The sequence below is a fragment of the Emericellopsis cladophorae genome, assembly GCF_022114955.1.
Source record: "Emericellopsis cladophorae strain MUM 19.33 chromosome Unknown NODE_1_length_1489480_cov_119_871856, whole genome shotgun sequence".
NCBI lineage: Eukaryota > Fungi > Ascomycota > Sordariomycetes > Hypocreales > Bionectriaceae > Emericellopsis > Emericellopsis cladophorae.
In genome coordinates, this window is record NW_026250926.1 from 342,048 (window position 1) to 367,458 (window position 25,411).

Consider the following 25,411-nt stretch of genomic DNA (forward strand, 5'->3'; position numbering starts at 1 on the left):
CCACTTTTACGGTTGCCAGCCCATCATCACCAACTTCTCAACAACCACCCAACCCTACTAACCCTTCACCACCCAGTGCTCGCGTGCGAAGAGTTTGTCAACAATGGCCGTCGAGAATCAGAAGAAGACCTTCGGCAAGTCGACTCGGGAGGTCCCCGCTGCTGGGCAGAAGGCTCAGAAGTGGTACCCTGCCGAGGACGATGCCCAGCCTAAGAAGGTGAGTCGGATCGCGATACACACATTGATGGCATGCGAGGAGGAATTGCGACACTCGAGAGAACACTGTCAGCGACGGCGCGCCGGAATTTGGAATGCGAATCATCGGAGGACATGGTTATGAATCGGCCGTCCCGCACACATGGGGACCCTGCGGCCGCGAAGTTCAACACCGCACATGGGGGCGCATGACAGCGATCGATTCGACCTTCCGAGCATGCCACCAGCATGAACACATTGATTGGGATAAGAACAAATGCTGACGATTGTCTCACAGGTCCGCAAGACGGTCCGTCCCTGGGCCCCCCGCCAGACCCTCCAGCCCGGCACTGTCCTGATCCTGCTCGCTGGTCGCTTCCGCGGTAAGCGTGTCGTCCTCCTCAAGACGCTTGATCAGGGTGTTCTCCTCGTCACCGGTCCCTTCAAGATCAACGGCGTCCCTCTGCGTCGGGTTAACTCCCGCTACGTCATCGCCACCTCCATGAAGGTCGACGTCAACGGTCTCGACTCCAAGAAGATTGACGAGATCTCCCAACCAAAGTACTTCACCGCCGAGAAGGCCAAGGAGAAGGCTGGTGAGGAGGCTTTCTTCAAGCAGGGCGAGGAGCCCAAGGTACGACCAATCCTGAGACAGGGCCCCTGTCAATCAAGGTTCTGGGGACTGAGGGCTAACGATATACCACAGAAGAAGGAGGTTAACAGCTCCCGCGCGGCGGACCAGAAGGCCATCGACAAGCCTCTGCTCAGCAACATCAAGAAGGTCCAGTTCCTCTCCAGCTACCTCGGCAGCAGCTTCAGCCTGCGAAAGGGCGACAAGCCCCACGAGATGAAGTGGTAGACGGAGAATTGGGGGACTGTGAGGACAAGGGCAATCATTTTCACGACGGAAACAAACATTGCGGGGCGGAAAGGCGTAGGCGAACAGACTCCTGGTTGCGCTACGAAACAATGGTGTCGTAGAACGGGCAGGGTCTCCCGGCTGGGGGCTGGTTTGGCCCATTGCATTTGGAAGTCGACGGCATCGGTCACATTCTGGCGTCTGTAATCAGGTTTTACAGTCAAAAAACACAACGAGCATGAACAAACCAAGACCTCTTTTCCCTCTTCCCCGGGGCCATGACATGGCGCTCTCGCAACGTGCAGTGTACAATCGCATAGGACTTGAGTGGGATCTACTCCGAGAGTGTAGGCCACACATATATATAGTCTACTCTTCTTCTCTACCGCAGCCCATACTATGCCACTCATGCAAATGCCGAATATGCTACTAATTTACAGATTCCTGTCCGCCCAGCTCTCGACGATGCCGATCAGCGAAGCATCATAGTGCTTGAGCGAGACCTTGCCAGTGCTCTCATCAAGAGTCGTGTTGGCCTGCACAAACACCTTGCGGGGCTGCTTGTTGGCGAGGACCAGGTCACGGACTTTGGTGCCCCAGAAGTCGAGTCTGACAGTTGTCATGTCGACGTAGAACTTGTTGCCCGTCTCTACATCGGCGGTGGACTTGTAGACGTGGAGCTTCTGGAGATACTTGCCGACAGCATCACGGCCGGCGGTCAGAATCTTGGAGCGGTCCAGCTTGATGGTCAGGTCCGACATATCAGCCTCCTTGTAATCCAGCTTGCAGAAGTCATCCTCGGCCTCGAGGAAGCACTTGAGGATGGAGAAGCGAGCCTGGCTGTGCGCCTGTCCCCACTTCTGGCTCTTGGGATCCCACATCTCCAGAGAGGCAAGACCAGCGCGCGCCATGGAGAGATAGGATGCGTACAGAATGTCGCCCGCTTCACCGCTGATGTCAACGCTGCCGTCGCCAAAGCCGAAGATCTTGAGCACAGGGAACTCGCAGCTGAGGTGCATAGCGACCAGTTCAGCGCGGCACTCCTCATATGAGGCGGCAATGCTGCCGAACACAGAGCCCCACGTCTGGCCGGGCTTGTACCAAGTTGTGATGGGTTTGTTGGTGACCGGGCTCACGGGAGGGTTCTCCTTGTCAAAATTGAAGACGCCAGGAGACGTCTCCTGGAGAAGCTTACCGCAGCCGTGGCCAGTGAGCTCGTGGAGGCCGACCTGAACCTCGAAAGACGCATCACGATACTTCTGGTAAACCTCGAGATCCTCTTCACGAATGAAGGGAATCTTCTCATTCGGCGCCTTGGCGCTCATGACGTTACCGAGGGAAACATTCTTGAACCCTTCAGTCTGGCGAATATCGTCGTAGTTAGGACTAGTAGGTCAGCATCGTGGTTCACAGTGTGTGGCGGAGGACAACGTACATGTTGATACCAGCGGGGATGCCGGACCCACCAAACGTCAGCACCTCGAGCGAGGTAAAATCGGGAGAAAGGAACTTGTCTTTTTCAAACTCCGCGCCCCAAGGGAGAAGGGGAATGAGCGAGGGCGCTGCATCGACCAAAGCGCCAAAAGCGCGCGTGCGTTCGAGGTTGACCATGGACGCGAAGCCCTCCCATTCGCCGCGAACGCCAGCGGGATCACGGTACGTCTCGATGAAGCCAATGTTGCTTTCCACCATGGGACCCTTGTCCTTGATCCAGTAGCGCTGGCTGTCCTTGAAGGCCTCCAGCGAGCCGGTCTCAAAGGACTTGGCGTAAGCGGCATGCATGTTCTCCTGGGTCTCGTTGTCGGCGTTCTGGCCGGCCTGCTTGATGTACGCTGTGATGTTCTTCATCTCGTCCGCATAGTCACCGTACACGAGGGTGATGGTCTTGCCCTTGAGCAAGCCATCCTCCACGGTGAAGACGGTTTCCTTGCCAATGTCGCCTCCCTCAGCCGGCGCCTCGACGATGGCCGAGGCAATGAGGATTTCGAAATTGCCGTCCTTGGTCTTGCGCAGACGGTTGTTCTCGGGCAGTAGACCTTTCTTCTCCATCCATGAAGACACGGCCTCAATCTCGGCCTGCTTGATGTGGGGTGAGTCGGGGTAGTAGGTGGTCATGTGGCCAGCGTCAGGAAAACCTAGGTGCAGCATGGCGGGATTGTCGGCGCTGAAAATCGCTCCATTGGTGGCCTCAAAGAACTTGGAGGCTTCGGGACTGGTCGACGCCAGAGCCGCGACACTCTCGGGCTTGCAGCGGGGGATGAACTTGGAATCACCAAAGCTCTTGTAGTTGCCTGTGTTGCCGAGGAACATGGCAGCGTACTCGAGGAAGTGGGTGAGCTCCGACTCTTCAATGCCGGCCTTGCTCTGCAACGCCTTCCAGTCGCCATTGCAGCTCTTGTGCAGGGAGACGATGAGGTCGTAGATGGGCTCCGACTCGGGGGAGAGCTGTCGCAGGACGATCCTCGTGCCTGCAAAGGAAGCTCTGCGGGCAGGTATGTTAGCGTCATGATTGTGGGTGAGAATCATGAGAGAAGGCAGCTCAGCTGTACATACTTGCTGATGAAGTGAGCGTATCGCTTCTGCTTGTCGTTGAGAGCCTCAAAGTGCTTCTCAATCTCGAGCCTCACGACAGTGGGTGGCTGATCGGCGAGATAGTGGGTGAGTTCTTGGGCCTCCATCGTGGATGAAAATCTTTGATGCTGAGTGAGAATAGGTTTGGAGAACCTAGGGGTAACGCGGCGTGGTTGTAATGAGGGTCGGAATGCCGCTTGTCTGATTGAGATGGGCAGTCTCCTGAGGAGTAACGAAGGGGACGAAAGGAGCGACATGAGGCCGGTTTGAGATCCGATGAATGCAGCACCACCTCATCGCCAGCAGTCAGCAACTGGAGGCTGGCAAACGACGCCCCATTAGCTGCAGCTAGGTGGCTTCCCCCGATGCCTAGACCTACAGCGGGCTGTTAGTGTCGACTGCAGGCAACGGGCGGAATCACTAACAGCTTGGCCATCTGTCTGCCTGAGGCGGGGACCGGAACCTTTGAGAGCAGCGGCCACTAAGCACCCGGAGACGGCTCAAAACGGCTCCTAGGAGCTGGAGCTCCAAAGGCCTTTTGTTCGGTGCGTGCAGGCAATCCCTCACGTGAGGTCTGTTGGCAAATGATATTGTTCAAGATTGTTGGGAAGAATCGTGAGTGAAGCTGGTGTCAACAGGCTCCGGAGCTCTGCACAACGAATAGGTCATGTGCCTCCATGTCGACCCCCGATTTGACTGACCAAATGCAGTCAGCAGTCAGACAAGGCCATGTACGATCTTGCATAGGACGAAGTACATTCTTCTTCAAGCGGCGTACTGGGTGTTCTTTTGAGTAAAGCAGTCTTACTCACAAAGCCACTTGGGCAGAGCATACGTTGCACTTAAGCGGGATGCGAATCCCTGATACGATCCAGCTTGCAACTGGCGCAGATGAGATTCATCAGTGACGTGTTGCGTCCAGTCGTATGAGGATTCTTGAAAGTCACAAGAGAAGGATGATCAATAATAGGCTGAATCAGATTGAGCCAAAAAAGCATGGGCATTTATTATCATATAACCAGAAGCTGTCAATGTAGGTGTGGGTTGTGACGATCTACCACTCATCATCTACCGGAAGCAAAAGTTCAGACTTTTGCGGGAGCTGACAGTGCCATAGTCATGTGCAGCCACCTCTGGTTAATATCTTGAAATGTGCTCAATGCATCAGGGTAGTTAATTAGAAGACATTGTTCACCAATTGCCTTTTGAGCGCTCGTGATAAAAAAATCTCAGCGTCACGCTGAAAATCTTGCGGGGCATCGGGGAACCTCCCCGACGGACGGTAATTGGGTGGTTACGTACCTTCAGCCTGGATGCCGGATGGCTTTCCGGGGGATACTTTCAGCTACGGTGCAAAGATCGAACTGGACTCGAAAAGATCTGACAGTTCTACAAGCCTGAAACCAGGAGAGATGCGTCGCGGATAGACGTCTCTCAGGGCATTCTTTACTAGGTTTACGTGGTTCTTATTCAGTTGCTGAAATGGAATCGTACTCATGGAAGCCGTCTTCCACAGGCCAACTTCGCCGGCGCTTACCGAATCGAGCGAGAAGGCGCCCACCGCTGCGGCTAGCGTCCCTGCCGTAGCTCAGGCGATCAGCGAACCCCCACGCTGAGCGTGGGATGACAAAAAGGCCACTAACAGCAACAGGAATCTCCGCCATGTCCCAATCGTCCGCTCGACCGCCTGTGCGCGCTTTATCACACCGGTTATACAAGCTCAAGCACAAGAGGGTAATATTGCAAACCGGAAGCGATACAACCTGCAGTTCGTGTGCTGGCTGGAATGTATCACTGCATGAGGTATGAGCAGTGGTCATGCCTGAAGAGAGAGCCCAGTGTGACCCAATCCCAAGTGTCGATGGGCCGCGGGGCACATGCGCCTAAATTACTGCAGCAGCAGGGGCCCGTGGGTGTCTGTCTGACACCCCGACGTTTGACGACTGGATTGTTTGGTCACCTGGTGGCCGTTTCCACGTTGATGTCAAAAGATCCACTGCCTGGCAACATTTGACGCGAGGCTCAATACAATTGCCTGCTGGTTCTAAATACCTTGTCGTCCCAATGGCCTGGGTCTCGCGGCAAATCATGATGATCGTGACGACCTACTTACCCTGGCGGGCCGCTGCATTTTGGCGAGGTTGACCTGCAGTGGTGCGGAGCACGTCGTGCATCCCTCGTGGTCCGTCTGGGGAAAGCCACGTCTGGCTGGCGCGCAAGCGAGTGAACTGTGTGAGCCAGGCACCGTTTGTTGAGGCTGAAGTCGCCTGCTTCAAGCGCCAGTCTATGCACAGACAACACTGCCAGTCGGAAATCTCGTCAGAATACTGATGTATCGAGAAGATCGGCACAGTCGCGATGATCAAGAGTTGGCGTGCGAAACAGTACGTACTGACTACGTACCCCCATTGACGTTCCCCTTATTTCAGCGCCCCGCAATTGAGACCGACGGACTGGAGTCTGGCGGCGCCATGACATTTTTTCTTTTCTAGAAGCGCCGAATTAGGGGTGCGAGTCGGTGAGCATCCGCCCTGATTTTCGCTTCAAACTTTACGGTACCCATCCCCCCCTTCTGGCGGATAACCAGTACTGTACCTATGACGATGGGGGCCCGGCCATGTCCGCCGAGCCACGCTCCAGTCCAGTCCCACGCTGCCGACGGACTAAAAAGGCACTTGGGTTTACTATATTTAAGAGGCCTTGCCCGCTGTTCTCCGTCTCGACTCATTGCCATTAGTCTTGTGACTTGTAATTATTGCTTCGCTGACCCGCTTGAATTCGACCCTGGACTTTCCTTCTCACACCTCAACAACCAGACAGACACTGCCTCGTCCATAACTCTACTACACCTGACATCATCCTTCCGCAATACTCGCGCGACACAGGCAGGTTGCAAACACAAAACCGATTTTATCCTCCATTCAGATCCGACTTGGCAACTTTGTGGTCAGTGGTGCTACTGTAACTTGCGCAGGCAGCCAGCTGTGATTCCAGACGTACAATAGCGTCATCGCTCACACGACACCTGCCTGGTGTTGTACATACATGCGCCGCACCTCACCTTCTCCCTCGCATTGTACATAAGGTACTTTTACGCCCAGCCCGGCTTCGATTGAAACGCCAAGATCAACCATGCTCTCCTACGACGCTCCGATGCCCGCTGCTCAGGGCCAAAAGGACACTGCGGCCTTGGCCACGCTTTCCGGCCAGACCGCTGCGCCAATGACTGCCGGCGGCCGCGCTCAGACTTACAACCATCACCACATTTGGCTCGTCACTGGCCCTGCAGGGTGCGGCAAGTCGACGGTAGCCGAGCATCTCTCCCAGTCGCTTAGCCTACCCTACATAGAAGGCGACTCTGTAAGTTTACCGTTCTACTCTTATTCAAAATCTCCTTTCTAATGACTGCAATTCAGTTTCACCCGCCTGCCAACATTGAGAAGATGGCCAACGGCACACCACTCACTGACGCCGACCGCTGGGACTGGCTGACCGTGTTGCGCGAAGAGTCGACCCGCCTCATCTCCTCGGGCTCAGAAGGTGTTGTCCTCACCTGCTCAGCCCTGAAGCGCAAGTACCGCGACGTCATCCGCGTAGCCGCCTACTACGACCCGTCCCTTCTCATCCATTTCATCTACCTCGATGCGTCAGAAGAGACTCTCTTGCAGCGCGTAGCCCAGCGCAAGGGTCATTACATGGGCGTCAACATGGTGCACAGCCAGTTCGACATCCTCGAAAGACCGGGGGAGGATGAGAAGGATGTCATCAAAGTGGATGTTAGCCGGACGCTCGAGGAGGTCAAGGGGGACTCGCTCCACAAAGTCGTCAAGCTGATGCGCGACGACGAGGTTGAGGATAAGCAACAATGACCTGGCACGTTTCGACACAATAAGTATTTAGCATGAGGCGTTTAGCGTTTTGATTGTAGGACGTCGTTGGACATGTCCCCCTTAGGGCAGGAATAGGAACAGGACATCCACTGGAAGGGAACGTCTTCACCGAATCAGGCGTTTATTGGATCACCATTTGGAAGGGCACCACCGCATAGCACCGATTTCTGAGAACTTGGGGAATTTGACTGATACTGTTGTACCACCTGATTGCTATGCAAGTTGTCTAGTGCACATCTAACGTCAAAGCTGTTCATCTAAGATGCATCACCATAACATCAGGTTCCTCCACCACGCTCTTCACTACATCGGCCGCCCTAGCCATCGTCGCCCCATCCACGACCCTGTGATCCGCGCTCCAGCTGAAGTTTGTCATTTGCTTCTTGACCACATTGTCGTTCTCGTCAAAGGCCGGCACCGTCCTCATCCGTCCAATGCCCACTATGGCCACCTCCTTGTCCACAATCACAGGGCTCAGGTAGGTTCCACCAATATTGCCAATGTTCGAGACGGTGATGGTGCCGCCTGTAAGATCCTTGGGGGAAAGCTTGCCCTGTTGTGCCAGGGTCTGCAGTCGGGTGAGCTCGGCAGCGATGGAGAGAATGTTCATCGAGGCCACGTTCTTGATGACGGGCACGAGCAGTCCCTGGGGCGTGTCCATGGCGACGCCAATATTGTGCTGCGAGCGGTGGATGAGGCTGGGTTTCCCGGTCGTCGCATCCACGTCCACCCGGGCGTTGAGGATGGGGAATTGGTAGAGCGCCAGTGACACGGCTTTGATGATGAAGGGGAGGTATGAGAGCTTGCCGGGTTGACCCTCGACAGCTGGCGACTTGGCCAGGACCTTGTTCAGGCGAGCGCGCAGCTCGACCAGGGACGAGAAGTCGATCTCATCCGTGTACAGGAAATGAGGAATGTTCAGCGAGCGAGTCATGCTCTTGAACATTTGATTCTGGATGTTGGTGAGAGGTACTGATGTTTCGGTCTGCACCGATGTATCTGATGATGAAGGTGTTGGTTGGGTCGCCGACTGTGCAGGCGCAACAGGGGGCTCACTGTCTCTGGCCTTGACGAACTTGTAGATATCTTCCTTAAGTACCCTCCCGTCTTTGCCAGTGCCGTCAATATCAGCGATGTCGATCTTCAACTCCTTGCTGAGATGTCGGACTGCGGGCGTGGCTAGGGCTGCACACTTGCCCTTAACCTTGGGTTTTGTCTGCGCCGGCGGATCATCGACTTGTGGGACTTCTGGGGATTTCTTCTCGACAGGCTTTGGTGGTGCTGGCGCTGATGGTACTTCGACTTCCTCTGCGCCCTCGTCCGGTGTCGTGGCAGGCTCGACAGCTTCGGGTGCTGCATCGTCGGCCGTATCAATCTCGATGAAGGGCTTGCCCACCTTGGCCATGTCGCCAGCCTCGTAGTACAGCTTCTTGACTGTGCCCGGGAAACGACTTGTGATTTCGACCGACGCCTTGTCGCTTTGTACTTCGCACAAAGGAGAAAACTCCTCGACAGTAGCGCCAGGCTCAACAAACCACTGGATGACCTCACATTCGACGATGCCTAGGACGTGTTAGCTAGGTTCAAGCGTGACAAGAGAAACGACAGACTCACCTTCTCCAATGTCCGCCAGAGGCACCGCCTTGATGGCCATCACCCTATTCGACTCGTGGAACCACCTGGCGGGGTATAATTGCTGATGTCCCGCCATGACCTTTCCTAGGGCCTTGGACGTCTGCCATTGCCGCGACAGCGCTCGTGATCCTCGTTGCAGAAACATGGTGAGCTCTCTGCAGGGGGGCTGTATAGAATTTGAGGTGCTGGGAAGAAGAAAGAAGAGAATCAAAGCATTGGTACAGAAACAAACCCAACAATTACATGCGAAGAGGCGGGCAGACGTGGTTCCTCTTGAGCCGAAGGGTTGAGTCGGCATTGAGACTAATGATGCCCAGCCCCGCGTCTAACCGAAGCGTCACTGGAGACCCCCCCACCACAGTGAAGCTAGGCCGATTTAGGACTTACCCCAGTCCAGTCTGGAGGCGCGTCAAGCCAGCCCAAGATTTTCAATGTCGACCACCTCCTTGGCTGGACTTGCTCGCGACGGTCAGCCATCAGCCATATCCAGCATCATGTCCGCCCGTCCTTTGGCTCGGGCGCTTGGTCGTCTGCCCCGCCAAAAGCCTCTTCCGTGTTCAGTCTGCCGGTCTCGACAATTCACATCCACCGCTCCTCGAGCAGTCAAACCAGCTGCCGGCGCCGACCCCAACCCCAAGGAGCAGATCAAGGGTCCCGAGATTGTCGCGCCCCGAAGCTATGGCAAACGCATCGATGAAGGCTTCACGCCCAAGCCGCTCCCTCGGCCGATAGGGCTGCCCAACCCGCCGCAAGCAGGCGAGAACACGGGCGTGGACAGCCGGTCGATGAGCCAAAAGAGAGACGACTTTGTAGATTATGACAAGCATCTAGCGCGAAGAAAGGAGCTGTAAGTCAATACAACCTCTGCGCGCATTTACTGCTGCAATGGTGGGACTGAACATGTCTAGCACGGCGCAAATGTCGAAACCGTACTTTCGCGACTGGGGCAACTTGAAATTCCACGAGGGCAAATCCTTCATCTCGCCGCCGAGACTCTTCAAAGCCGAGCTCTCGCTCTACTTTCCCAACTTCTACGGACAAACGCTTGTCAAAGGCTCCCAGCCGACAGACACGACCCCTGTCCTGACGGGCAAGGCCTCTGTCGTGTCCGTCTTCAGCAGCCAGTGGGCCGAGACACAAATAGAAAGCTTCGTGTCATCGGACGCCAACCCCGGGCTGCACGAGGCCGTCACGCACAACCAGGACGTGGCGCAAATGGTCTATCTCAATTACGAGGACAATCGAGCCAAGGCCATGCTGGTCAAGTGGTTCATGGGCTCCCTGCGGAAAAAGTTCCCTGAGCGTGATTGGAACAAGTACTTCCTCGTGCAGAGGGGCTTGTCAGACACCATCAGGGAGCACATTGGTCTCCTGAATAGCAAGGTCGGCTACACATTCCTCGTCGACCAGAACTGCCGCATACGCTGGGCAGGTAGCGGAACGGCCCATCCAGATGAGCTCGAAGGGCTCAACAGGGGCTTGGTCAGGATGGCAGAAGAAGTCAGGCGGGCAAACTACAAGCCAGCGACAGCGCGGGAGGCCCACAGCAGGCAGCACTTGCGATCGGGAACGCTGGATCTGTGATAATGGACGCAAGCAGACGATGGAGAAGACCGGCTTTGTGGACACCTGGCCCCCCAGCTCTGACTGTGAGATATTATTATTGTACAATTGAAAAACGCTGATACCCCCGTCCCTGAACGCCTTCGCCCATGCAAGATAATAGAGACCCTGTAACGCATTTCCCCCATCACGAGAGGAAAAAGAACAAGATGAAACAGAACGCGATAAACGTGCCCATGATGATCCCGTCTCTCCGTTTTTTGGCCGAGATCCTCGTCATGAGGGTGTTGAGGCCTGGGATCTTGCTGGCAGCCATGTTGATCCTCCTATTGATGCTGGCCATGGTCTCGCCCTGCGACAGGAAGCTATCCTGGATAGCATACGCCTGGCTGATAATGTTGTCCGTCATCTCGTGGCTGCGGTCAATGTGGCGCCCCTCGTCCGCCATGTACTCCGCCTCAGCCGCCTCGGGGTTGTTGGCGCGGTACTCCTTGATATCATCGCGTACGCTGCCGAGCAGATTCGATCGGTCGCGCGCCTCCTTTAGGTTGGAGCGCAAGCGGGTAAGATCGCGGCGGTGGTTGGCGAGGTTCTCTCTGAGGAGGGAGAGGTTGTTCTGCTTGACGGCAGAGGAGGTGAGGGCGGCTTCCGAGTCCAGAAGGCGAGCGAGCTGGGTGATGATTCCGTCGCGCTGGTCCATGGTCAGTTACCGAGGGCTTGGCGCGAGCAACCGTACGGGGGTCGACCGGCTGTGGGGAGGCGCACCTTTTCTAGCAGTTCCTCAATCTTATTCTCGGTCTCAATCTCCTCTGGCGATGGTTTCTTCGGGATGTCGGCCGTGCTGGCGAACTGCGAATACGTATGGAAGTGGCTTTGTGTCTGTCCCGGTCAGAGTCAGGAGCTCAGCAGGTCGGGCAAGAGGCCGCTTCACAAACCTGAGTCTCTAGGTTCCGCGCTTGCTGCCGCAGCTGCGTCCAGCCCGCGTTGCCCGTCGGCGCAGACATGGTGACGGTGGCGGTTGTTCTGTGTTGATGGGATAGTATCTGGTTCGGCTTCACCCTGGTGGTACGTACATTGTATCATATCCGACGACAAAGGGCCCGGCGTCAACCTGCGCCTGCGCCTTTACCCACCCGGGAGTACCCACCCGTCATGCCCTGCGCCACGTCCTGGGGCACCAGCCACAGCGGATACCGTTTTTCTGCCAACACACAAATGGGGCCGTCCAATCAAAATCCACTGCAAAATTCGCCCGCACACTTAGGGTTGGGCAACTTTTCCGTGTGCCCCTTCACCTCCCGAAAGGCTCGACGTTGCCAACATCACGATACGCCCAATCCATTCTACACCCCACGTCGACACACTTCGCAACTCCCCATCGAAGGTATTCAAGATGGTGAGTAACGGCCCTTTAATTCCTCGCCTGCGAACAAGACGATATTCTTTTTTCCCCTGTCGCTGGAGGCGGTCGATCGATTGGAGATGTCATGGGATAGAGGAGGGATGGCGTGCACAGTTGCGGGATCAACCATCGACACGGCCAGGATCGATAGGGAGGAAGGGTGAAATCCCTGTGTTGGACTCCAAGATTGATTCGTCTCCCAGTGGCTTTCGTGTCGCGTGTTCGCAGGACTCGTGGTTTCTAAGACGGGAAATGCTGACAGTTGGATAGTCGTCTGGCAAGGTCAAGTCTACCCAGCTCTGGGACAAGTCCAAGGACGACCTGCTCAAGCAGCTCGGCGAGCTCAAGACTGAGCTCGGTCAGCTCCGCGTCCAGCAGGTCGCTTCGTCTGGCAGCAAGTTCAGCAAGATGTGAGTGCCCCTCCCCACATGGCCATACAAAAGGTTTTTTCTTGGAGACGTACTGACATTGGCCTCAGCCACGACATCCGCAAGTCGATCGCCCGTGTCCTGACCGTCATCAACGCCAAGCAAAGGTCCCAGCTCCGCCTGTTCTACAAGAACAAGAAGTACGCGCCCCTGGACCTCCGCCCCAAGCAGACCCGCGCCATCCGCAGGAGGCTATCACCCGAGGACAAGGCCCGCGTGCTTGCAAAGACCAAGAAGCGCCAGTCGCACTTCCCCCAGCGCAAGTTCGCCGTCAAGGTTTGTCCACACCATCCCTTATATATCTGGGTTCCCCCTTCTCTGACCTTCTTTTCTCTCAGGCCGCCTAAATATCCCACACATCATTTGCAGTTCCTGGAGTGACGGCTGGACGATCAAACGAAATCGGGTAGAAAAGGGTTTATTTACCGGCATGGGGTCTGGCATGGCGCGTGCTTTTTATTCTCTTTTGATCTGGCGGACGCAATCTCGAGGCAGGTTGGAGACTAGCAGAGGAGTTCCTCGCTCTTGATTCGGCTTGTACGTTGTCCAGTCCCGGCCTTGCGCCTCGTTGGGTCGGGATAGGTTGCGTCCACGGTGGGTGGACCCCAAGAGCATGGTCTGCTTTCACCGAAAGAAAAAAATAAATGAGGTCACGATCACCATTGCGTGCCCATTGCTCGTGATACATGCTGCTTCTTATTGCGCCGTGAGAATGATTTCGTCTATGGTATCTCATCCGTCTTATCATTAGCTGCCGCCTGTGACTGCTCGAGTCCATTCATGCCTCATGCCAGATAGAGTGTTATAATTGTGGCAAGAGGCTCAAAGCCTCCCCCAGAAGGCTCTTCATTACAGCCTCGTCCGCCACGCCACAAGCGACCCTTCTTTACTTCTCGAACTCCGCAACACCACTGCTCAACTCACTTGTCCCTCATGCAAATCAGTAAAGACATAAAACTTTTGAAATGGGCGTCGCGTGCACCGTCCGTGGACCTTTCCTTGCTCACGCTGAAAGCTCCGCGTCAGGGGCCGCTTCAGACTTTATCGAGGTCGGCGTTTGCGAGCCGAATTGAGGAGGCTTCCTCTTCAAGTGTATCACTTCGTCCAAATTCTGCTTGACAATCTCTGGCTGGTCTTTATGGTTCGCATTCAGATGACGTCGCAGTTGATCCAGGCGATGAAACCCCTTGCCGCAGATCTTGCACATAAAGTCACCATGCTCATTGTGTGTTCGCCTGTGTTTGCTGAGATTGGACGATTCGGTGAACGTGGCGAGACAGATATCACATTGTAGGGGCTTTACACCAGTATGAGTACGCAAGTGCATCGCTAGCGAGTATCAGTATCTGGAAGAGGGACATGGTCTCTGGGGTAGAAATGTACTCAGGGCACTGTGCTGCTTGAATGCTTTGGAGCATTTTGGGAAATGGCATTTGTATGGATGCTCGTTGGTGTGGGTGCGGACATGCTGGTCAAGTGCCTGCTTAGCAGAAAGGCGCATTCCGCAATATGGACATTCCATAGGTTTGACTACTCCATGGTTAGCCGCACGTCGTGCAGATAGATATACCTCGACGTTGACTCACATCCTGTATGGGTCTGCAAATGTCGGGAGAGCTTCGCCCTTGTGGAAAAGATGTCGCCTTCCCGCTTGCAGCCAAGCCACATGCACTTGTAGCCACGCTTGGGCTGTCCATGTTTGTCAACGTCCTTTGGGTTGGCAGAGTCGCAGCGCTCCAGGAACTTGACATGTTCCGACCTGCTGTGCGCATCCAGATCATCCGCAGAGTCAAAGTTCTGCTGACAGTGATGCCCGGTCCTAGGGTCTCTCCAGAAGCATTTGTATGCATTGGAACAGTCAAGAAGCTGTGACTCCTTGGGCTGCTTTACTTGCGCCGCAGCGCTATCGCTCGCAGCGTCGGTCATCTCCTGCGATAGTGGCGTGCCCGGAGTACTCTGCTTCCGTTGGGGGCTTTGAGGAACGGACGCGGCTGTGGATGAAGACACGGGCGCGGAATCCATGCGTGGCTCTTGTGGTGCCAGAGGCTGCTGCCATTGCTCCTGATTAATGTCTTGCTGGCTCCCTATGATGTTGTTCTGGTTCTGCATATAATGGTAGTTGTTGATATACGTGCTACTGGGGGGGTTCTGCTGGCTGAACAATGGCCACTGGCGAAGCAGGTCTGTATGAGCAGTCAGGACGTGGTCAGCGTACGCGGCAGGGTTATGCGACGCGTAGCCGCAGTACTGAAATGGTGGCTGTTGACCCAACCCTCCTGGCATAGACATGTAGGTGTTGGCTGTAACAGGTAATCTGCAGGTCGACTCGACGGTGGTCGAGCTGTCGATAGGGCAAGGGTGGTTTTGGTGCTGGCCGCCGCCGTGGCCATGCTGGTGGCTATGGTTCTGGTGATCCCAATGAAATTCGTGCAAGTGATTGAAGAATCCATGGTCATATGCCTGTGGAAGGTTGGGGGCGGAGTTGAGGAGGGCGTTGAAGTCGAAAAGTGCGTTGTTGGTGGTGATCATGGAGGGGCCAGGCCCCTGTTGTTGTTGCTGCTGCTGGTGCTGAGGTGGCGGCAATTGCATATGGGCCTGTTGCTGTGGCCCCATACTCCAATCGTATTCTTGCGCGTTTTGATAGTTTGGATAAGCCCCTGCGCCAGCTGTCAGGTCGAAACTCAATGCATCCATGTCGGCAAAGGACGTCAAGGCCTCAGCGGCGGCGGCGGCCTCGGGGACACACCGCGGAGGAAGAGCACTCTGGAGACACGCTTGATCTGCACAGACATCGTCCTTGTCACAATCAGGACTGTTGCAAGGCGGCGACGGCACGGCACAGTCGGGAGGGCAGGGCTCAACGAAGCAAGTGTCCGTACACGGCTCCGTCTCGCAGGTTTCGTCGCAGGGTTGGGCATCGCAGGCGTCATCGCACGGGACCGCGCAAGAAGGGCACGACGAGCATTGTGAGGCTACGTCAGCCTTGTCAAGGTCCCCGTTGTCGCCCGACCCGAAGGTCATATGGGTATCAGCAGCTGATGAGCTTGTAGAGGCTTTCGCTTGATGGCCGAATCTTTTCTTTGGCTGTTGCTGACTTGGGAAGCCGCGCCGCTTCCCAGGTCTCGGTGACAAAGGACAATGATCGTTTGAACTGTCTGCAGAGCGTTTCCGACTCGGTGGCTGGGTCGTCACCGCGGAAGCCGTTGCGGTTGGCAACTCGAACTCGCCATCCGCCCATTGTGCTAAGAGGTCGGCCGAGAAGGACTGTAGCGCTGGGACTTCTTGTGACGGCGACCGCGGTGGCATATCCATGAACTGGGACCATTCATCGGCTGCATATGGCAGCGCATCCCAGTCAGGACCATGGTTGTGCTGGTAAGCCATTGTCGCGTGTCGACCCGGGCTTGTATTGCGGTTGGCACCTGTCGAACCCGGTGATGAGGGGCTCGCGGTGGTGAGGCGCTTTGGATGGACATGTAGCCTCTGTCTCAAGATCCCAATTGGGGCCGCGCAATGGATGTGTCGGGTGTAATTATGGCGAAGAGGTGCGGGACATGGTCGTGAGGAAGGCCGACTTGATCGCGGAACATCCGGTGGTGAAAACGAACCGGGCGACTGGCAGGCTTTGTTCTTTCCCAGGGCCGCTAATACTCTGATGTATATGTAAGAATCACCAGAACGACTGGACTGGTAGGTCCAGGGCTAGTGACTGTGACTTTGAGGTGCCTGGCGGCGCGGCACCGCTCGAAGGAAGTACCACCCAAGGCAATTTTGGCAGAGAGGAAACCTGCATCGGGTTCTGCGTGGGGCTTGATCGTGAACCTTGATGGACATCTTGATATCGCAGCGCCGCGGGTGGTGGGATGTCTGGTGGACTAGGCTGAGCAGATCGTCTGCGCCTATTTACCCTACACACGCAAGATCATACACGCAAATACGACAGTGCCAGGCCAAGCAGGGTCTTGTTGATGACGGTAGATCTTCCTAGCTGCGCAGCGAATTCCGGTGCATTCTCGCCGTAGCAACAGCTATACGGCTGTAGCCGGTGCAGGTGAGTGCGCGTGCTTGCATTGCCTGTCTACCAAAGGTCCCAGAGCCCGTCCCTAAGTGTAATGCGCGGCATAATTAGTGGACTTGACTACCAAGGCTACGCTGTCCAAAAGGTGAGAAATTAGCAAACCCTGGTACATGCCAACAAATCACGCAAGGTGTTATCGCAAAGCAAGTTCAGAGACTGTCAAGGATATGTCGCGTTGCAATACTCAGACGCAAGCGTCCCACTTCACATGAGTAGTCTGAAGTCGTTCGTGTCTAGCATTGAAAGACGCGCAACGGCGTTACAATTAGTTTTCGAATCATAACAAATATATAAGATGCGGTAGGTAAACGTAATAGTAAGTGCTAGTAGTGCAGTCCTGTCCAAGGCACACGAAGCGGTGCTACTTCTATAGCGCCCTATAGTTTCGAACTGTCGCGTGGCATCTTACTAACCAGAGTCCTGTCAAACTGAAAACCCATACGCTCCGAACGCCTTGCTGTTGATGAGACCTCCTGTCCATCGATCTCACTGATTCAAGCTCTCTAGGTCCCAGGTCGATGCCCCATCAGTCCCAGTTCTTCGCTTGAGTCGCATCATCTGCCTCCCGACGAGCAAGTTCCTGCTTGCTGGCCTCCTTCAAGGCGTCACTCCTCGACTGCTTCTTCTGTGCGTCGAGCTGTGCCTGAAGCTTACCGCCCCTGCTCGCGCCAACAGCACGTGCCTAGTAGAAAAAAAAAAACTCAAATCAGCTCTTCTGGCCGACTAGGGGAGGGCAAACGTAGCGTGGGGACCCGGGAGGGGTCGGAAGTTCAAGTACATACCTCTGCAGCTTCTGCCGCTCGCCGTCGCGCCTCGTCTGGCGTCTGTTGTTGCTGTTCCCCTGTAGAAGGCGTGCTCCCGCTGCCGACGCTTCCACCCAGCGTTCTGCCTGGGCCGGCGACTTTGGCCGTCTTCTTGGGCACAGACGCCTTGGGCGCGGCGTTCTGAGGAGGAGCTGTGCCTACTGTCCGACCAGGACTGGTGAAGTTGTCGGACTTCTCCTTACCACAGATGTTTCCCATGGTGATGGATAACAGGCAGATTAATATTGTGCAATGCAGTGAGAGGGTCGGAGCCGATTCCTACGATGCCGTCCGTGTTGGTCGTGATGAGATGAGGTTGGAGGTCTGGGCGAGGCCGTTTGGGTCGCACTGTCTCGACACTCGTCTCCAACGTGGTGACACTGCGCTTACGTCTCGATGTGGCACAGTGTGTTACAGTGTGCAACACGACGACCGGGGGACCTGGTTGCGTGGCCTCCACCGGAGGATCCCGACGATGAAGCTGCTTGAATACATGTCATCAGTTCGAATTGCACGACACGAACTGACATCTTCGCGAGTCCATAGCTCCGTAGATTCTTTCCTCTCCCGTGACGGATGCACGTAACTTTGGCGATGCAAAGGATAAATAGAGGCATTAATTTCAACAAGAATCCTTGTAGCTCGATCTCAACACCAAGTAAGCTCGACATGGACTTTGCCTTGAGCCTTTCCACAAACGCCCTAGGATAAAGTATGTGTACACGACGACTGCAATACGAACATCAAGCCTAGACCTTTAGACATTGTCCTCTACGTAACTGTGTATCTTCCCGTGGCGCCAGTCCGGCCCTCCGCGTCAGCTGCCGCGATAGTGCCCTCGCGGAGCAGTCTGGTCAGTTCGCTGAGGGCGGAGCTCACCACCACCTCGGTGTCACCCTCAATGAGAATGTACAGCTTGGGCTCGGCGCCAGCCGGCACTTCCTTTCCGGGCGGGTAGAAATTACCCTTGGTCGTGATGCTCGTCCCTGTAGCCTCGAGGATCTTAGCCACGTTGGTGCGGTTGGTGACGGCCCAACGGGCTTTCTGTGGAAAGTCGTTGATCTCCAGGGTGGCGTGGAAGGCGCCCGCGTCAGGTCCCTTGTTGTCAATCGGCTGGCCGGCGCGAAGCTGCCCTGCCTTGCCGAGACGGGAGTTGATGGCGCTGACGGCGGAGCTGACCTTGTCGAGGGGATTCTTGGCCTTGTCGCTGCCCGGCGCAGGGCCCTTGTGGATTACGGGCGTCGGCATGTTGTCTTCCTCAATGGTGCGGGCCGTGACAGTAGACGTCGCGTTCTTGATCGCGTCGAGTGCCTTTTCCACCTTGGCGTCATCCTCCTCCTTCTTCTTGCTGTCGTCCTTCTCCTCCTCCACCACGTCGTCACCGTCCGCCTTGTGCGTCTTGCGCTCGCGCATGCGAGCGGCCTCGCGCTCCTGGTCCAGGCGGTCGAGACCCTTGCCACCAAAGCCCGAGGTGTCCTTGGCCTTGCCAGACTTGACCTTCTCGCGGTGCGTCTTGCGCATCTCCTCGAGGTCTTTGGGAACGGGCTGGCCGCTCTGCTCCAGCGCCTTGGCGATGCCGGGCGCGCAGTTCTCCTGCTCAGGGGTGACGAATGTGACGGCCACACCAGTATTGCCGGCACGGCCCGTGCGCCCAGCACGATGTACGTAGTCCTCCAAGTGATTCGGCGCGTCGTAGTTGATGACCAACTTGAGCTGCTTCACATCCAGACCGCGCGCTGCGACGGACGTAGCGATCAGAAGGGGCACGACGCCCTTTTTGAAATCGGAAATGGTCGAGTCACGGTCGATTTGGTCCTTGCCTCCGTGGATGGACATGCAGGGGTACCCCTTTTGCATGCACTCCTTGAGCAGATCATCGGCCTTTTCCTGACGCTCCACGAAGATGAGCGTCCGCGCATCCTCGTCGTTCTCGTACAGCTGGCCCAGCAGCTCGAGGACGCGATGAAATTTGGTGGACTCCTCGCGGACCTCGACAATCTGCTCAATCTCCTTGGCGACGACACTGCGCCCACCCACCGTGATCTCCACAGGGCTTTTCAGCACCTTCTTTGTCAGCGTGTCCACAATGCGAGGCATGGTGGCCGAGAACAGGATCGTCTGCTTGTCGGGGCGCATGTTGGCAAAGATCTTCATCACCTGAGGCTCGAAACCCATGTCGAACATGCGATCGGCTTCGTCCAGGACGACGTACGATACCCTCCGCAAGTTTGTGACTCGCCCTTGGTTGGCAGCCAGGAGATCGATCATCCGGCCAGGCGTGCACACGACAATCTCAGCGCCGCGCTTGAGCTCAGCAATCTGGTCCCTGATGGGGGCACCACCGTAGGCGCAGACGGCACGGAGGCCCATGATCTTCAGGAACGGCTTGCACTCTCTGTGGATCTGCACGGCCAATTCGCGCGTCGGGGTCATGATCAGGCCAATGGGACCATCCGTGTCCTTGATAGGGGGCTGGTCCTTGATATGGCGGAACATGGGCAGTAAGAAGGCCACCGTCTTTCCAGAACCCGTCTTTGCGACACCAATGACGTCCCGACCGGACATGATGGCCGGCAGGGCCTGCATCTGAATGGCCGTGGGCTTCTCGTAGCCCAGATCACTGATGACATCGAGCGTCTGCTGCGTGAGACCACATTGCGCCCACTTTTGCACGGGCTTCGGTACGTCCTTGCCATTGACCTTGATTCCATCCAGCTCGAGACGCAGGTCGTCAACCTCGGCCTCTGTCATGGCACTGAGCTCGGACGGCTCGACCCAGAAGTTCTTCCGTATGGGCTTCATGTCGACCTTGCTAAAGTCCGTGACAGGAATCTCCTTCTTCTTGCGCTTGTTGACCTTGTCGAGAAAGTTCTTCGCGCTACCATCCTCCTCCGCTTGGGGGACGTACTCATCGTCACTGAAGTATGCTTCTGGCTCTTGCAGCTTGCTCTGGTTCTGAGCTGGCTTCCTGACATCGGGCTCGGTGAGGTCCGCCATGAAAGCGTCGAGAGGATCCACATCGTCCGCCTCGTCCACCTCCATCTTCTCAGCGGGCGCTGCGGCAGCCTTGGGCTCAGGCGTGAGCTCCGGTGGCTTGGTTTCTTGCGTAATTACACCGTTCATTTGCAAGTCGCCCTCGGCTGGCTCGCCGCCCCCTGTATCCATCTTCTCCCCCGCTTGCGCCTCGGCCTCCTGCATGCGCTTCTCATGCGCCGCGCGCGCGGCGGCAGCAGCTTCCTCCTCGTTCTCAGCAAAGGCATCGCCATCCGACTCATCGTCCTCGTCCTGGTCTGCGTACGGGGTATCGTCTGTTTCGACCGGGAGCGCGGGAAGTTTCGTAAGCTTCCGTTTCGACGTCTCCTCCTCGTCCAGATCCAGTTTCCGTTTGGCAGGGAGCTTGTCGTCGGCCGATGCCTTTCCGAAGCCGAAACCACCAGTCTTGGCGCGATTCGCCGGCAAGACCGATGCCGTATTGGGCTTCTTCGCAGGCATGGCGGCTGTGGTGGGCGCTGTTGGTTGGCCCTCGACAGAACCGAGGACATTTTGCGAGACCTCATTTGATCGCGCCGCTGCGCGCTTCGCGATAGCCTTGGGGTCGAATTTGCCGGCGTACGGGGTCGCAGGTGTCGAAGGAGACGCAGTGGCTGATTCGGGACCAGGGGAGGCTGCCGCTGACGAAGATGGAGAGCCGGTGGCCTTCTTGTCCATCTCAGCCAGAAGATTCCGTGTCTGGCTGGGGTTCACATCCTTTGGCTGTTGCGCCTCACTCTCTTTCTTCTTTTTCCACGCCTCAAGCTTAGCCAGTCGTTCAGCTTTCTTGTCGGCATCGGTCTTGGGCGCTGGGGCCGCGGGTTTGGGAGCCTGCAAGCGGTTAAGAGTGTTCGCAGACGAGACGCGTTGCTGGGAAAATACCTGAGAAGCGTCAGACCTCCCATTCTCTCCCGCTGGTGGCCTCGCGCGGCCAGGTTCCTCACGTCTTCGCGGTGGTGAGTCGGGACGTCTGCGGTAATCTCTGCCATCGTCGCGACTGCGATCGGGTCCCCGGTCCGGTGACCTTAACCTGCCATCGGTGAATCTGTCTCTCGACCTGCGACGATCGCGGTCCCTGTCTCGTCGGCGGTAGTAGTCATCGTCTCCCCTACCATCTATACCTCGCTCCGGCCTCCGGCTGTCCCGCAACCCTCGATCATCCCTGCGGTCGCGGTCTCGGTCTCGCTCGCGGTCACGGTGTCGATGCTGCATGACAAGGTCAGACTGCATCCGCCAAGAGTGTTGAAGGGGTCGGAGACTCACATCTGGGCTGCGCGAGCGTGGTGGGCGACGTCGATCATCGTCTCTGCGGTGAGAGTGACGATGGCGGGAGGAGCTTTGGTGGCTGCCTGCAGGACTTGGTGAGCGCGAGTCTCTTGGCCTAGCCATGGTCGTCAGGTTGGTGATGGGACCTCGCGGCTTTGGCTGAGTGTGAGCAGTACACTTTCTTGATAGCTCCTCGGAGCGATGCGCAACAGCGCTGGCGGCGGTTGCAATTCCCCTGGCTGCAGTGGAAGCCTGCACACAAGAAGGCGAGAGCGATTGTAATACGGCGCGTAGACGAGACCGATGGACAGTTGGATGACACACTTGACTTGAGATGCAGCAGAATGGTGAAGCTTTCCACGCGGCTCGTGATGGATTCAAGCGACGCAGGAGGAACTTCTCGGAAGGCCGAGGTTGACCCGCGTCGATCTGACGCTAGTCCCAATTCAGCCCCCAACTTTGGTACGTCCAGTCTCAACTCTCAAGCCATGAAGGGTGAGCTCACTGACAGACTGCTCACTCATCAATTCTATCGCATTAGTCAAATCAAACATGTCTGGACTGGTCGCATATGCGAGCAGCGATGATGGAGATGAAACGCTAGTGACGCAGGTGAGAAAGACGCTCCTCGCGATGGCAAGTGGCCTGAATTGATCATGAGCAGCCAGAGCCAGAACCCTCAAGCCATGCCACTCACAATTTTGGGGCGGAATCTCAAGAATCATCACGCAAAGTTGACGACGCCAAAGAAATACCACTAGCTGGTCCTGCACCTGGACCTTCAGCTGCTCCCGGCCCATCTCTCCCTCCTGCCGATGATCCATCACCCCCGGAACCGACCATTGACATGTCACAAGCTCCTGGCTCCCCATACACCACCAGTCGCACAATCATTCATGACCTCACCCTCCCATCCATACCCAATGTCAACATCCCGCCATCCCCGCCAGGCTCGCCGCCCCCTGGCGCGAACAAGAAACTCGAGCAGTTCATCCTGTTGAAGAAGCAGGGTGTGCACTTCAACGCGAAACTGGAGAACTCTGAGGCGTTGAGAAACCCAAGCCTGATGGACAAGCTGCTGGGCTTCGCCGGGGTGGAGGGAAAGGAACAGTACGAGACGACGTTGCGTGATGATGGGTGGTGGGACCCCAAGGCATTTCCCCGGGAAGCCTACAGGCTCGCACTCCGGAAGAACCAAGACAAGATGACGAGGGAGCGCGAGGCAGACAAAGCAGCAGGGAACAGAACGAGCGTCGACTTTGTGCCCTCGACAACTACGGAGGGCAACGTCTCCAATGTGGGCGGGACTATGACCAAGGGCCCAGGACGGAAGCGTGGGTGGGATTGATGTGTGCATACCCAGGTAAGAAAGAGAAGAAAGACATCCTGTTTTTGTTCGAGATGAAGATCATTAAGAGTATATTCCAGCAGTCCATCAACGGACTTGTACATGCCGCAAGCTTGACGAGGTATCATGGTCCCAACGAGAAGTGAGGGAGGAAAATCAAACACCCACAACACCCAGTTTCCCCCTAAAGCTACGCGCCCGCCCGTCCGTCTGTCATTCGTTCATCAATCCTCCTCATCCGCGCACTCAATGGTGGTGCCGAGGTTGTTCTTGATAATGGCACCAATGTCAATGTCGACAGTCTGGTTGGCCACAGCGAGGCCCTTGGCAAAGTACTCAATGTCATTTCCGTCGCGCGTGACGTTCTCGGCGAGCAGCTTGAAGGGGATGATGCCGTCCTTGCAGTAGTCGGGTGTTGTGCGCAGGAGGGCCAACACGCGAGGCTGGTTGAGATTGGCCGACACGTTGACAGTGTTGCTGCCGGGGTACAGGATGAGGTCTTCGATGAACAGGTGGCCAAGGTCCTCATCGCCAATGTACTGGTGGAAGGCGACATTGCCCTGTAGCTGCGTTAGCATAAACCATGAGGAGGAAGCGCCGGCTAGGCTAGGCCAGGAGACAAGATCACGTACCACTTCGAGGGTAAAGTGCGAGGGGTTGGGAATATCGGCCTCGCCATAAAAGTTCCTGTTGTTGTCGTCGACCGACAGAAAGAGCTCAGCCGAGTCAACCAAGACCTCTGTGCCCTTGAGGAGGTTCAGTCCCTTGACGTCGAGCGTCTTCTTAAAGGTGACGCCGTACTTGCGGTCGAGGCCGGCGGGCTTGACCTTGGTCTCGCCCTCAATGGTGAGACGCAGTGTCTCGCGCTCGACGAACCACTCGTTGAAGCGCACAAAGGCGTCCATGTCGGCCACGGTGACCTCCTGGCTGATGTTGACGACTTGCATCTTGTCGGCCGACGTCTCGGGGAAGTCGAGCGTGGCAAAGGCCACGTGAGGCTCGTGGTCCTCGAGGTACATGCGCCCGGTGAAGGCGTCGACGTCGGCGTGGATGGAGCCGTCGGTGGTGATGGTGGAGTTGACCTCCATGAGGAACTTGTTGGGCTCCGTGTTGAGGATGTTGACGCCCTGAATGTCCAGCTCGGCCTCGTTGAGCTTGTCCTGCGCGATGTTGGGCACGCCGACAAAGATCCTGAGCATCTGCCATCAGCGAACCGTTCCCCGGTGGCCAACAATATATGGAGAGTAGCGAGGGGCGGGTGACTTACACGAGGCACACAACCAGGACGACAACACAGGCAAACGCGATGAGGTACGCCCACCAGAAGCGCTTGCAGTGAGCGCCGCACCTGCGTCTCTTGGACCTCTTGCGAACGACATCGCCACCGGCGGTCTGATGGGTCTGTGTTTCGTCCTTGAGTGACATGATGGCGATATGGTCTGCGATGATGGTTCACCTCACAGATAGAGATCCCAACCTGATGATGCCTTGTCTAAGAAGAATAGACGGTGGCACGAGGGCAAGAAACGAAAGCGAGAGGGAGAGAAGACCAGCCAGACGCAGACACAGAGATGATCGATTGTAGAGTGGACAGGGTTACGTACTTATTCGTTGTGTGCAGGATGGCCCTCTAGGAGCTGATATTCGAATGGCCAACTGGCCGAGCGTACCATGCAGCAACTTCACCATGTTCGAGTCCTCTGTTTCGCCCCTGGCTTTCTCGGATCCCTGCAAGCAGCAGCAGCGAGAGGCGGCCGAGTGGGCCGGCCTGGGCCACGAAGAGTCGAAGAGAGGACCCCGAGGATGGAACTAGAAGGGGGAGTGTGGCACCAAAGGAGGCAAGTGGCCGGCGCCAAGCTGACACCCCTGTGCGACTCTGCAGGAGAGGAATCGGCCCTCCCCCAGCTTTTTCCCAAAAGGCCAAGGACATTTTGCCTCGACTCCACAGCCGCCGTCCATGTATCTGGGGAAGGCAGATGGAGGGTGCGGGTGAGGGTGAGGATCCCTGTCTCTGCCAATGTGGGAGCAACTTGAGGCTTTCAGCTGCCCTGCTTCCTCGGTAGCTTGTGATAGAACTGTGCATATGATTGCAGAGCTAAGTATGGAGTTAGGTACGAATGGTATTACGTATAGAGGGGCGAGGCGAGTGGTCGAGTGAGGGCAGAGAAGGCTGTGCGATCAAGATGCAACGGCTTAAGCTTATTTGACTTTGTACGTACCCGTCCGTCCATCCATCCCCCAACCCAACAGGACAATTCGTCCGCGCCACCCACCCAAATGACCAGGTCCAGGCGAGCAGGCGACTTTGTTATTCATAGGTACGGTCACTCCGTAGCCGAGGTG

General features: G+C 56.4%; 12 protein-coding genes across 12 annotated transcripts; 5 read left to right on the top strand and 7 right to left on the bottom strand.

The window, feature by feature from the left end:
- Nucleotides 1-103: 103 nt before the first annotated feature.
- Nucleotides 104-1,054, top strand: J7T54_005985 (large subunit ribosomal protein L6e; the record flags this gene model as incomplete). Its single annotated transcript, XM_051502515.1, has 3 exons — nucleotides 104-217; nucleotides 494-829; nucleotides 902-1,054. 3 exons carry the CDS (start codon nucleotides 104-106, stop codon nucleotides 1,052-1,054), a joined length of 603 nt encoding a protein of 200 aa, XP_051366507.1.
- Nucleotides 1,055-1,488: 434 nt separating this feature from the next.
- J7T54_005986 (dipeptidyl peptidase-like protein) lies at nucleotides 1,489-3,732 on the bottom strand (the record flags this gene model as incomplete). The annotated part of the gene is made up of 3 exons (XM_051502526.1): nucleotides 1,489-2,440; nucleotides 2,490-3,536; nucleotides 3,608-3,732. The coding sequence occupies 3 exons, from the start codon at nucleotides 3,730-3,732 to the stop codon at nucleotides 1,489-1,491; spliced, it is 2,124 nt and encodes a 707-aa protein (XP_051366508.1).
- A 3,025-nt stretch (nucleotides 3,733-6,757) lies between these two features.
- Nucleotides 6,758-7,494, top strand: J7T54_005987 (gluconokinase; the record flags this gene model as incomplete). Its single annotated transcript, XM_051502537.1, has 2 exons — nucleotides 6,758-6,985; nucleotides 7,042-7,494. 2 exons carry the CDS (start codon nucleotides 6,758-6,760, stop codon nucleotides 7,492-7,494), a joined length of 681 nt encoding a protein of 226 aa, XP_051366509.1.
- A 274-nt stretch (nucleotides 7,495-7,768) lies between these two features.
- On the bottom strand, nucleotides 7,769-9,295 carry J7T54_005988 (branched-chain alpha-keto acid dehydrogenase complex; the record flags this gene model as incomplete). The annotated part of the gene is made up of 2 exons (XM_051502548.1): nucleotides 7,769-9,078; nucleotides 9,130-9,295. The coding sequence occupies 2 exons, from the start codon at nucleotides 9,293-9,295 to the stop codon at nucleotides 7,769-7,771; spliced, it is 1,476 nt and encodes a 491-aa protein (XP_051366510.1).
- A 286-nt stretch (nucleotides 9,296-9,581) lies between these two features.
- J7T54_005989 (Mitochondrial ATPase complex subunit-like protein) lies at nucleotides 9,582-10,734 on the top strand (the record flags this gene model as incomplete). Its single annotated transcript, XM_051502559.1, has 2 exons — nucleotides 9,582-9,997; nucleotides 10,059-10,734. The coding sequence occupies 2 exons, from the start codon at nucleotides 9,582-9,584 to the stop codon at nucleotides 10,732-10,734; spliced, it is 1,092 nt and encodes a 363-aa protein (XP_051366511.1).
- Nucleotides 10,735-10,900: 166 nt separating this feature from the next.
- J7T54_005990 (Golgi SNAP receptor complex member-like protein) lies at nucleotides 10,901-11,717 on the bottom strand (the record flags this gene model as incomplete). The annotated part of the gene is made up of 3 exons (XM_051502570.1): nucleotides 10,901-11,404; nucleotides 11,479-11,592; nucleotides 11,649-11,717. 3 exons carry the CDS (start codon nucleotides 11,715-11,717, stop codon nucleotides 10,901-10,903), a joined length of 687 nt encoding a protein of 228 aa, XP_051366512.1.
- A 389-nt stretch (nucleotides 11,718-12,106) lies between these two features.
- J7T54_005991 (60S ribosomal protein-like protein) lies at nucleotides 12,107-12,890 on the top strand (the record flags this gene model as incomplete). Its single annotated transcript, XM_051502581.1, has 4 exons — nucleotides 12,107-12,109; nucleotides 12,386-12,525; nucleotides 12,594-12,819; nucleotides 12,882-12,890. 4 exons carry the CDS (start codon nucleotides 12,107-12,109, stop codon nucleotides 12,888-12,890), a joined length of 378 nt encoding a protein of 125 aa, XP_051366513.1.
- A 656-nt stretch (nucleotides 12,891-13,546) lies between these two features.
- J7T54_005992 (Zinc finger protein-like protein) lies at nucleotides 13,547-15,564 on the bottom strand (the record flags this gene model as incomplete). Its single annotated transcript, XM_051502592.1, has 2 exons — nucleotides 13,547-13,677; nucleotides 14,130-15,564. 2 exons carry the CDS (start codon nucleotides 15,562-15,564, stop codon nucleotides 13,547-13,549), a joined length of 1,566 nt encoding a protein of 521 aa, XP_051366514.1.
- A 1,583-nt stretch (nucleotides 15,565-17,147) lies between these two features.
- J7T54_005993 (uncharacterized protein) lies at nucleotides 17,148-17,643 on the bottom strand (the record flags this gene model as incomplete). The annotated part of the gene is made up of 2 exons (XM_051502603.1): nucleotides 17,148-17,303; nucleotides 17,404-17,643. 2 exons carry the CDS (start codon nucleotides 17,641-17,643, stop codon nucleotides 17,148-17,150), a joined length of 396 nt encoding a protein of 131 aa, XP_051366515.1.
- Nucleotides 17,644-18,195: 552 nt separating this feature from the next.
- On the bottom strand, nucleotides 18,196-21,684 carry J7T54_005994 (pre-mRNA-processing ATP-dependent rna helicase prp5; the record flags this gene model as incomplete). The annotated part of the gene is made up of 1 exon (XM_051502614.1): nucleotides 18,196-21,684. One exon carries the CDS (start codon nucleotides 21,682-21,684, stop codon nucleotides 18,196-18,198), a length of 3,489 nt encoding a protein of 1,162 aa, XP_051366516.1.
- An 883-nt stretch (nucleotides 21,685-22,567) lies between these two features.
- On the top strand, nucleotides 22,568-23,068 carry J7T54_005995 (uncharacterized protein; the record flags this gene model as incomplete). Its single annotated transcript, XM_051502626.1, has 1 exon — nucleotides 22,568-23,068. The coding sequence occupies one exon, from the start codon at nucleotides 22,568-22,570 to the stop codon at nucleotides 23,066-23,068; it is 501 nt and encodes a 166-aa protein (XP_051366517.1).
- A 224-nt stretch (nucleotides 23,069-23,292) lies between these two features.
- J7T54_005996 (uncharacterized protein) lies at nucleotides 23,293-24,493 on the bottom strand (the record flags this gene model as incomplete). The annotated part of the gene is made up of 3 exons (XM_051502637.1): nucleotides 23,293-23,628; nucleotides 23,701-24,259; nucleotides 24,336-24,493. The coding sequence occupies 3 exons, from the start codon at nucleotides 24,491-24,493 to the stop codon at nucleotides 23,293-23,295; spliced, it is 1,053 nt and encodes a 350-aa protein (XP_051366518.1).
- Between the last annotated feature and the right edge of the window lie 918 nt (nucleotides 24,494-25,411).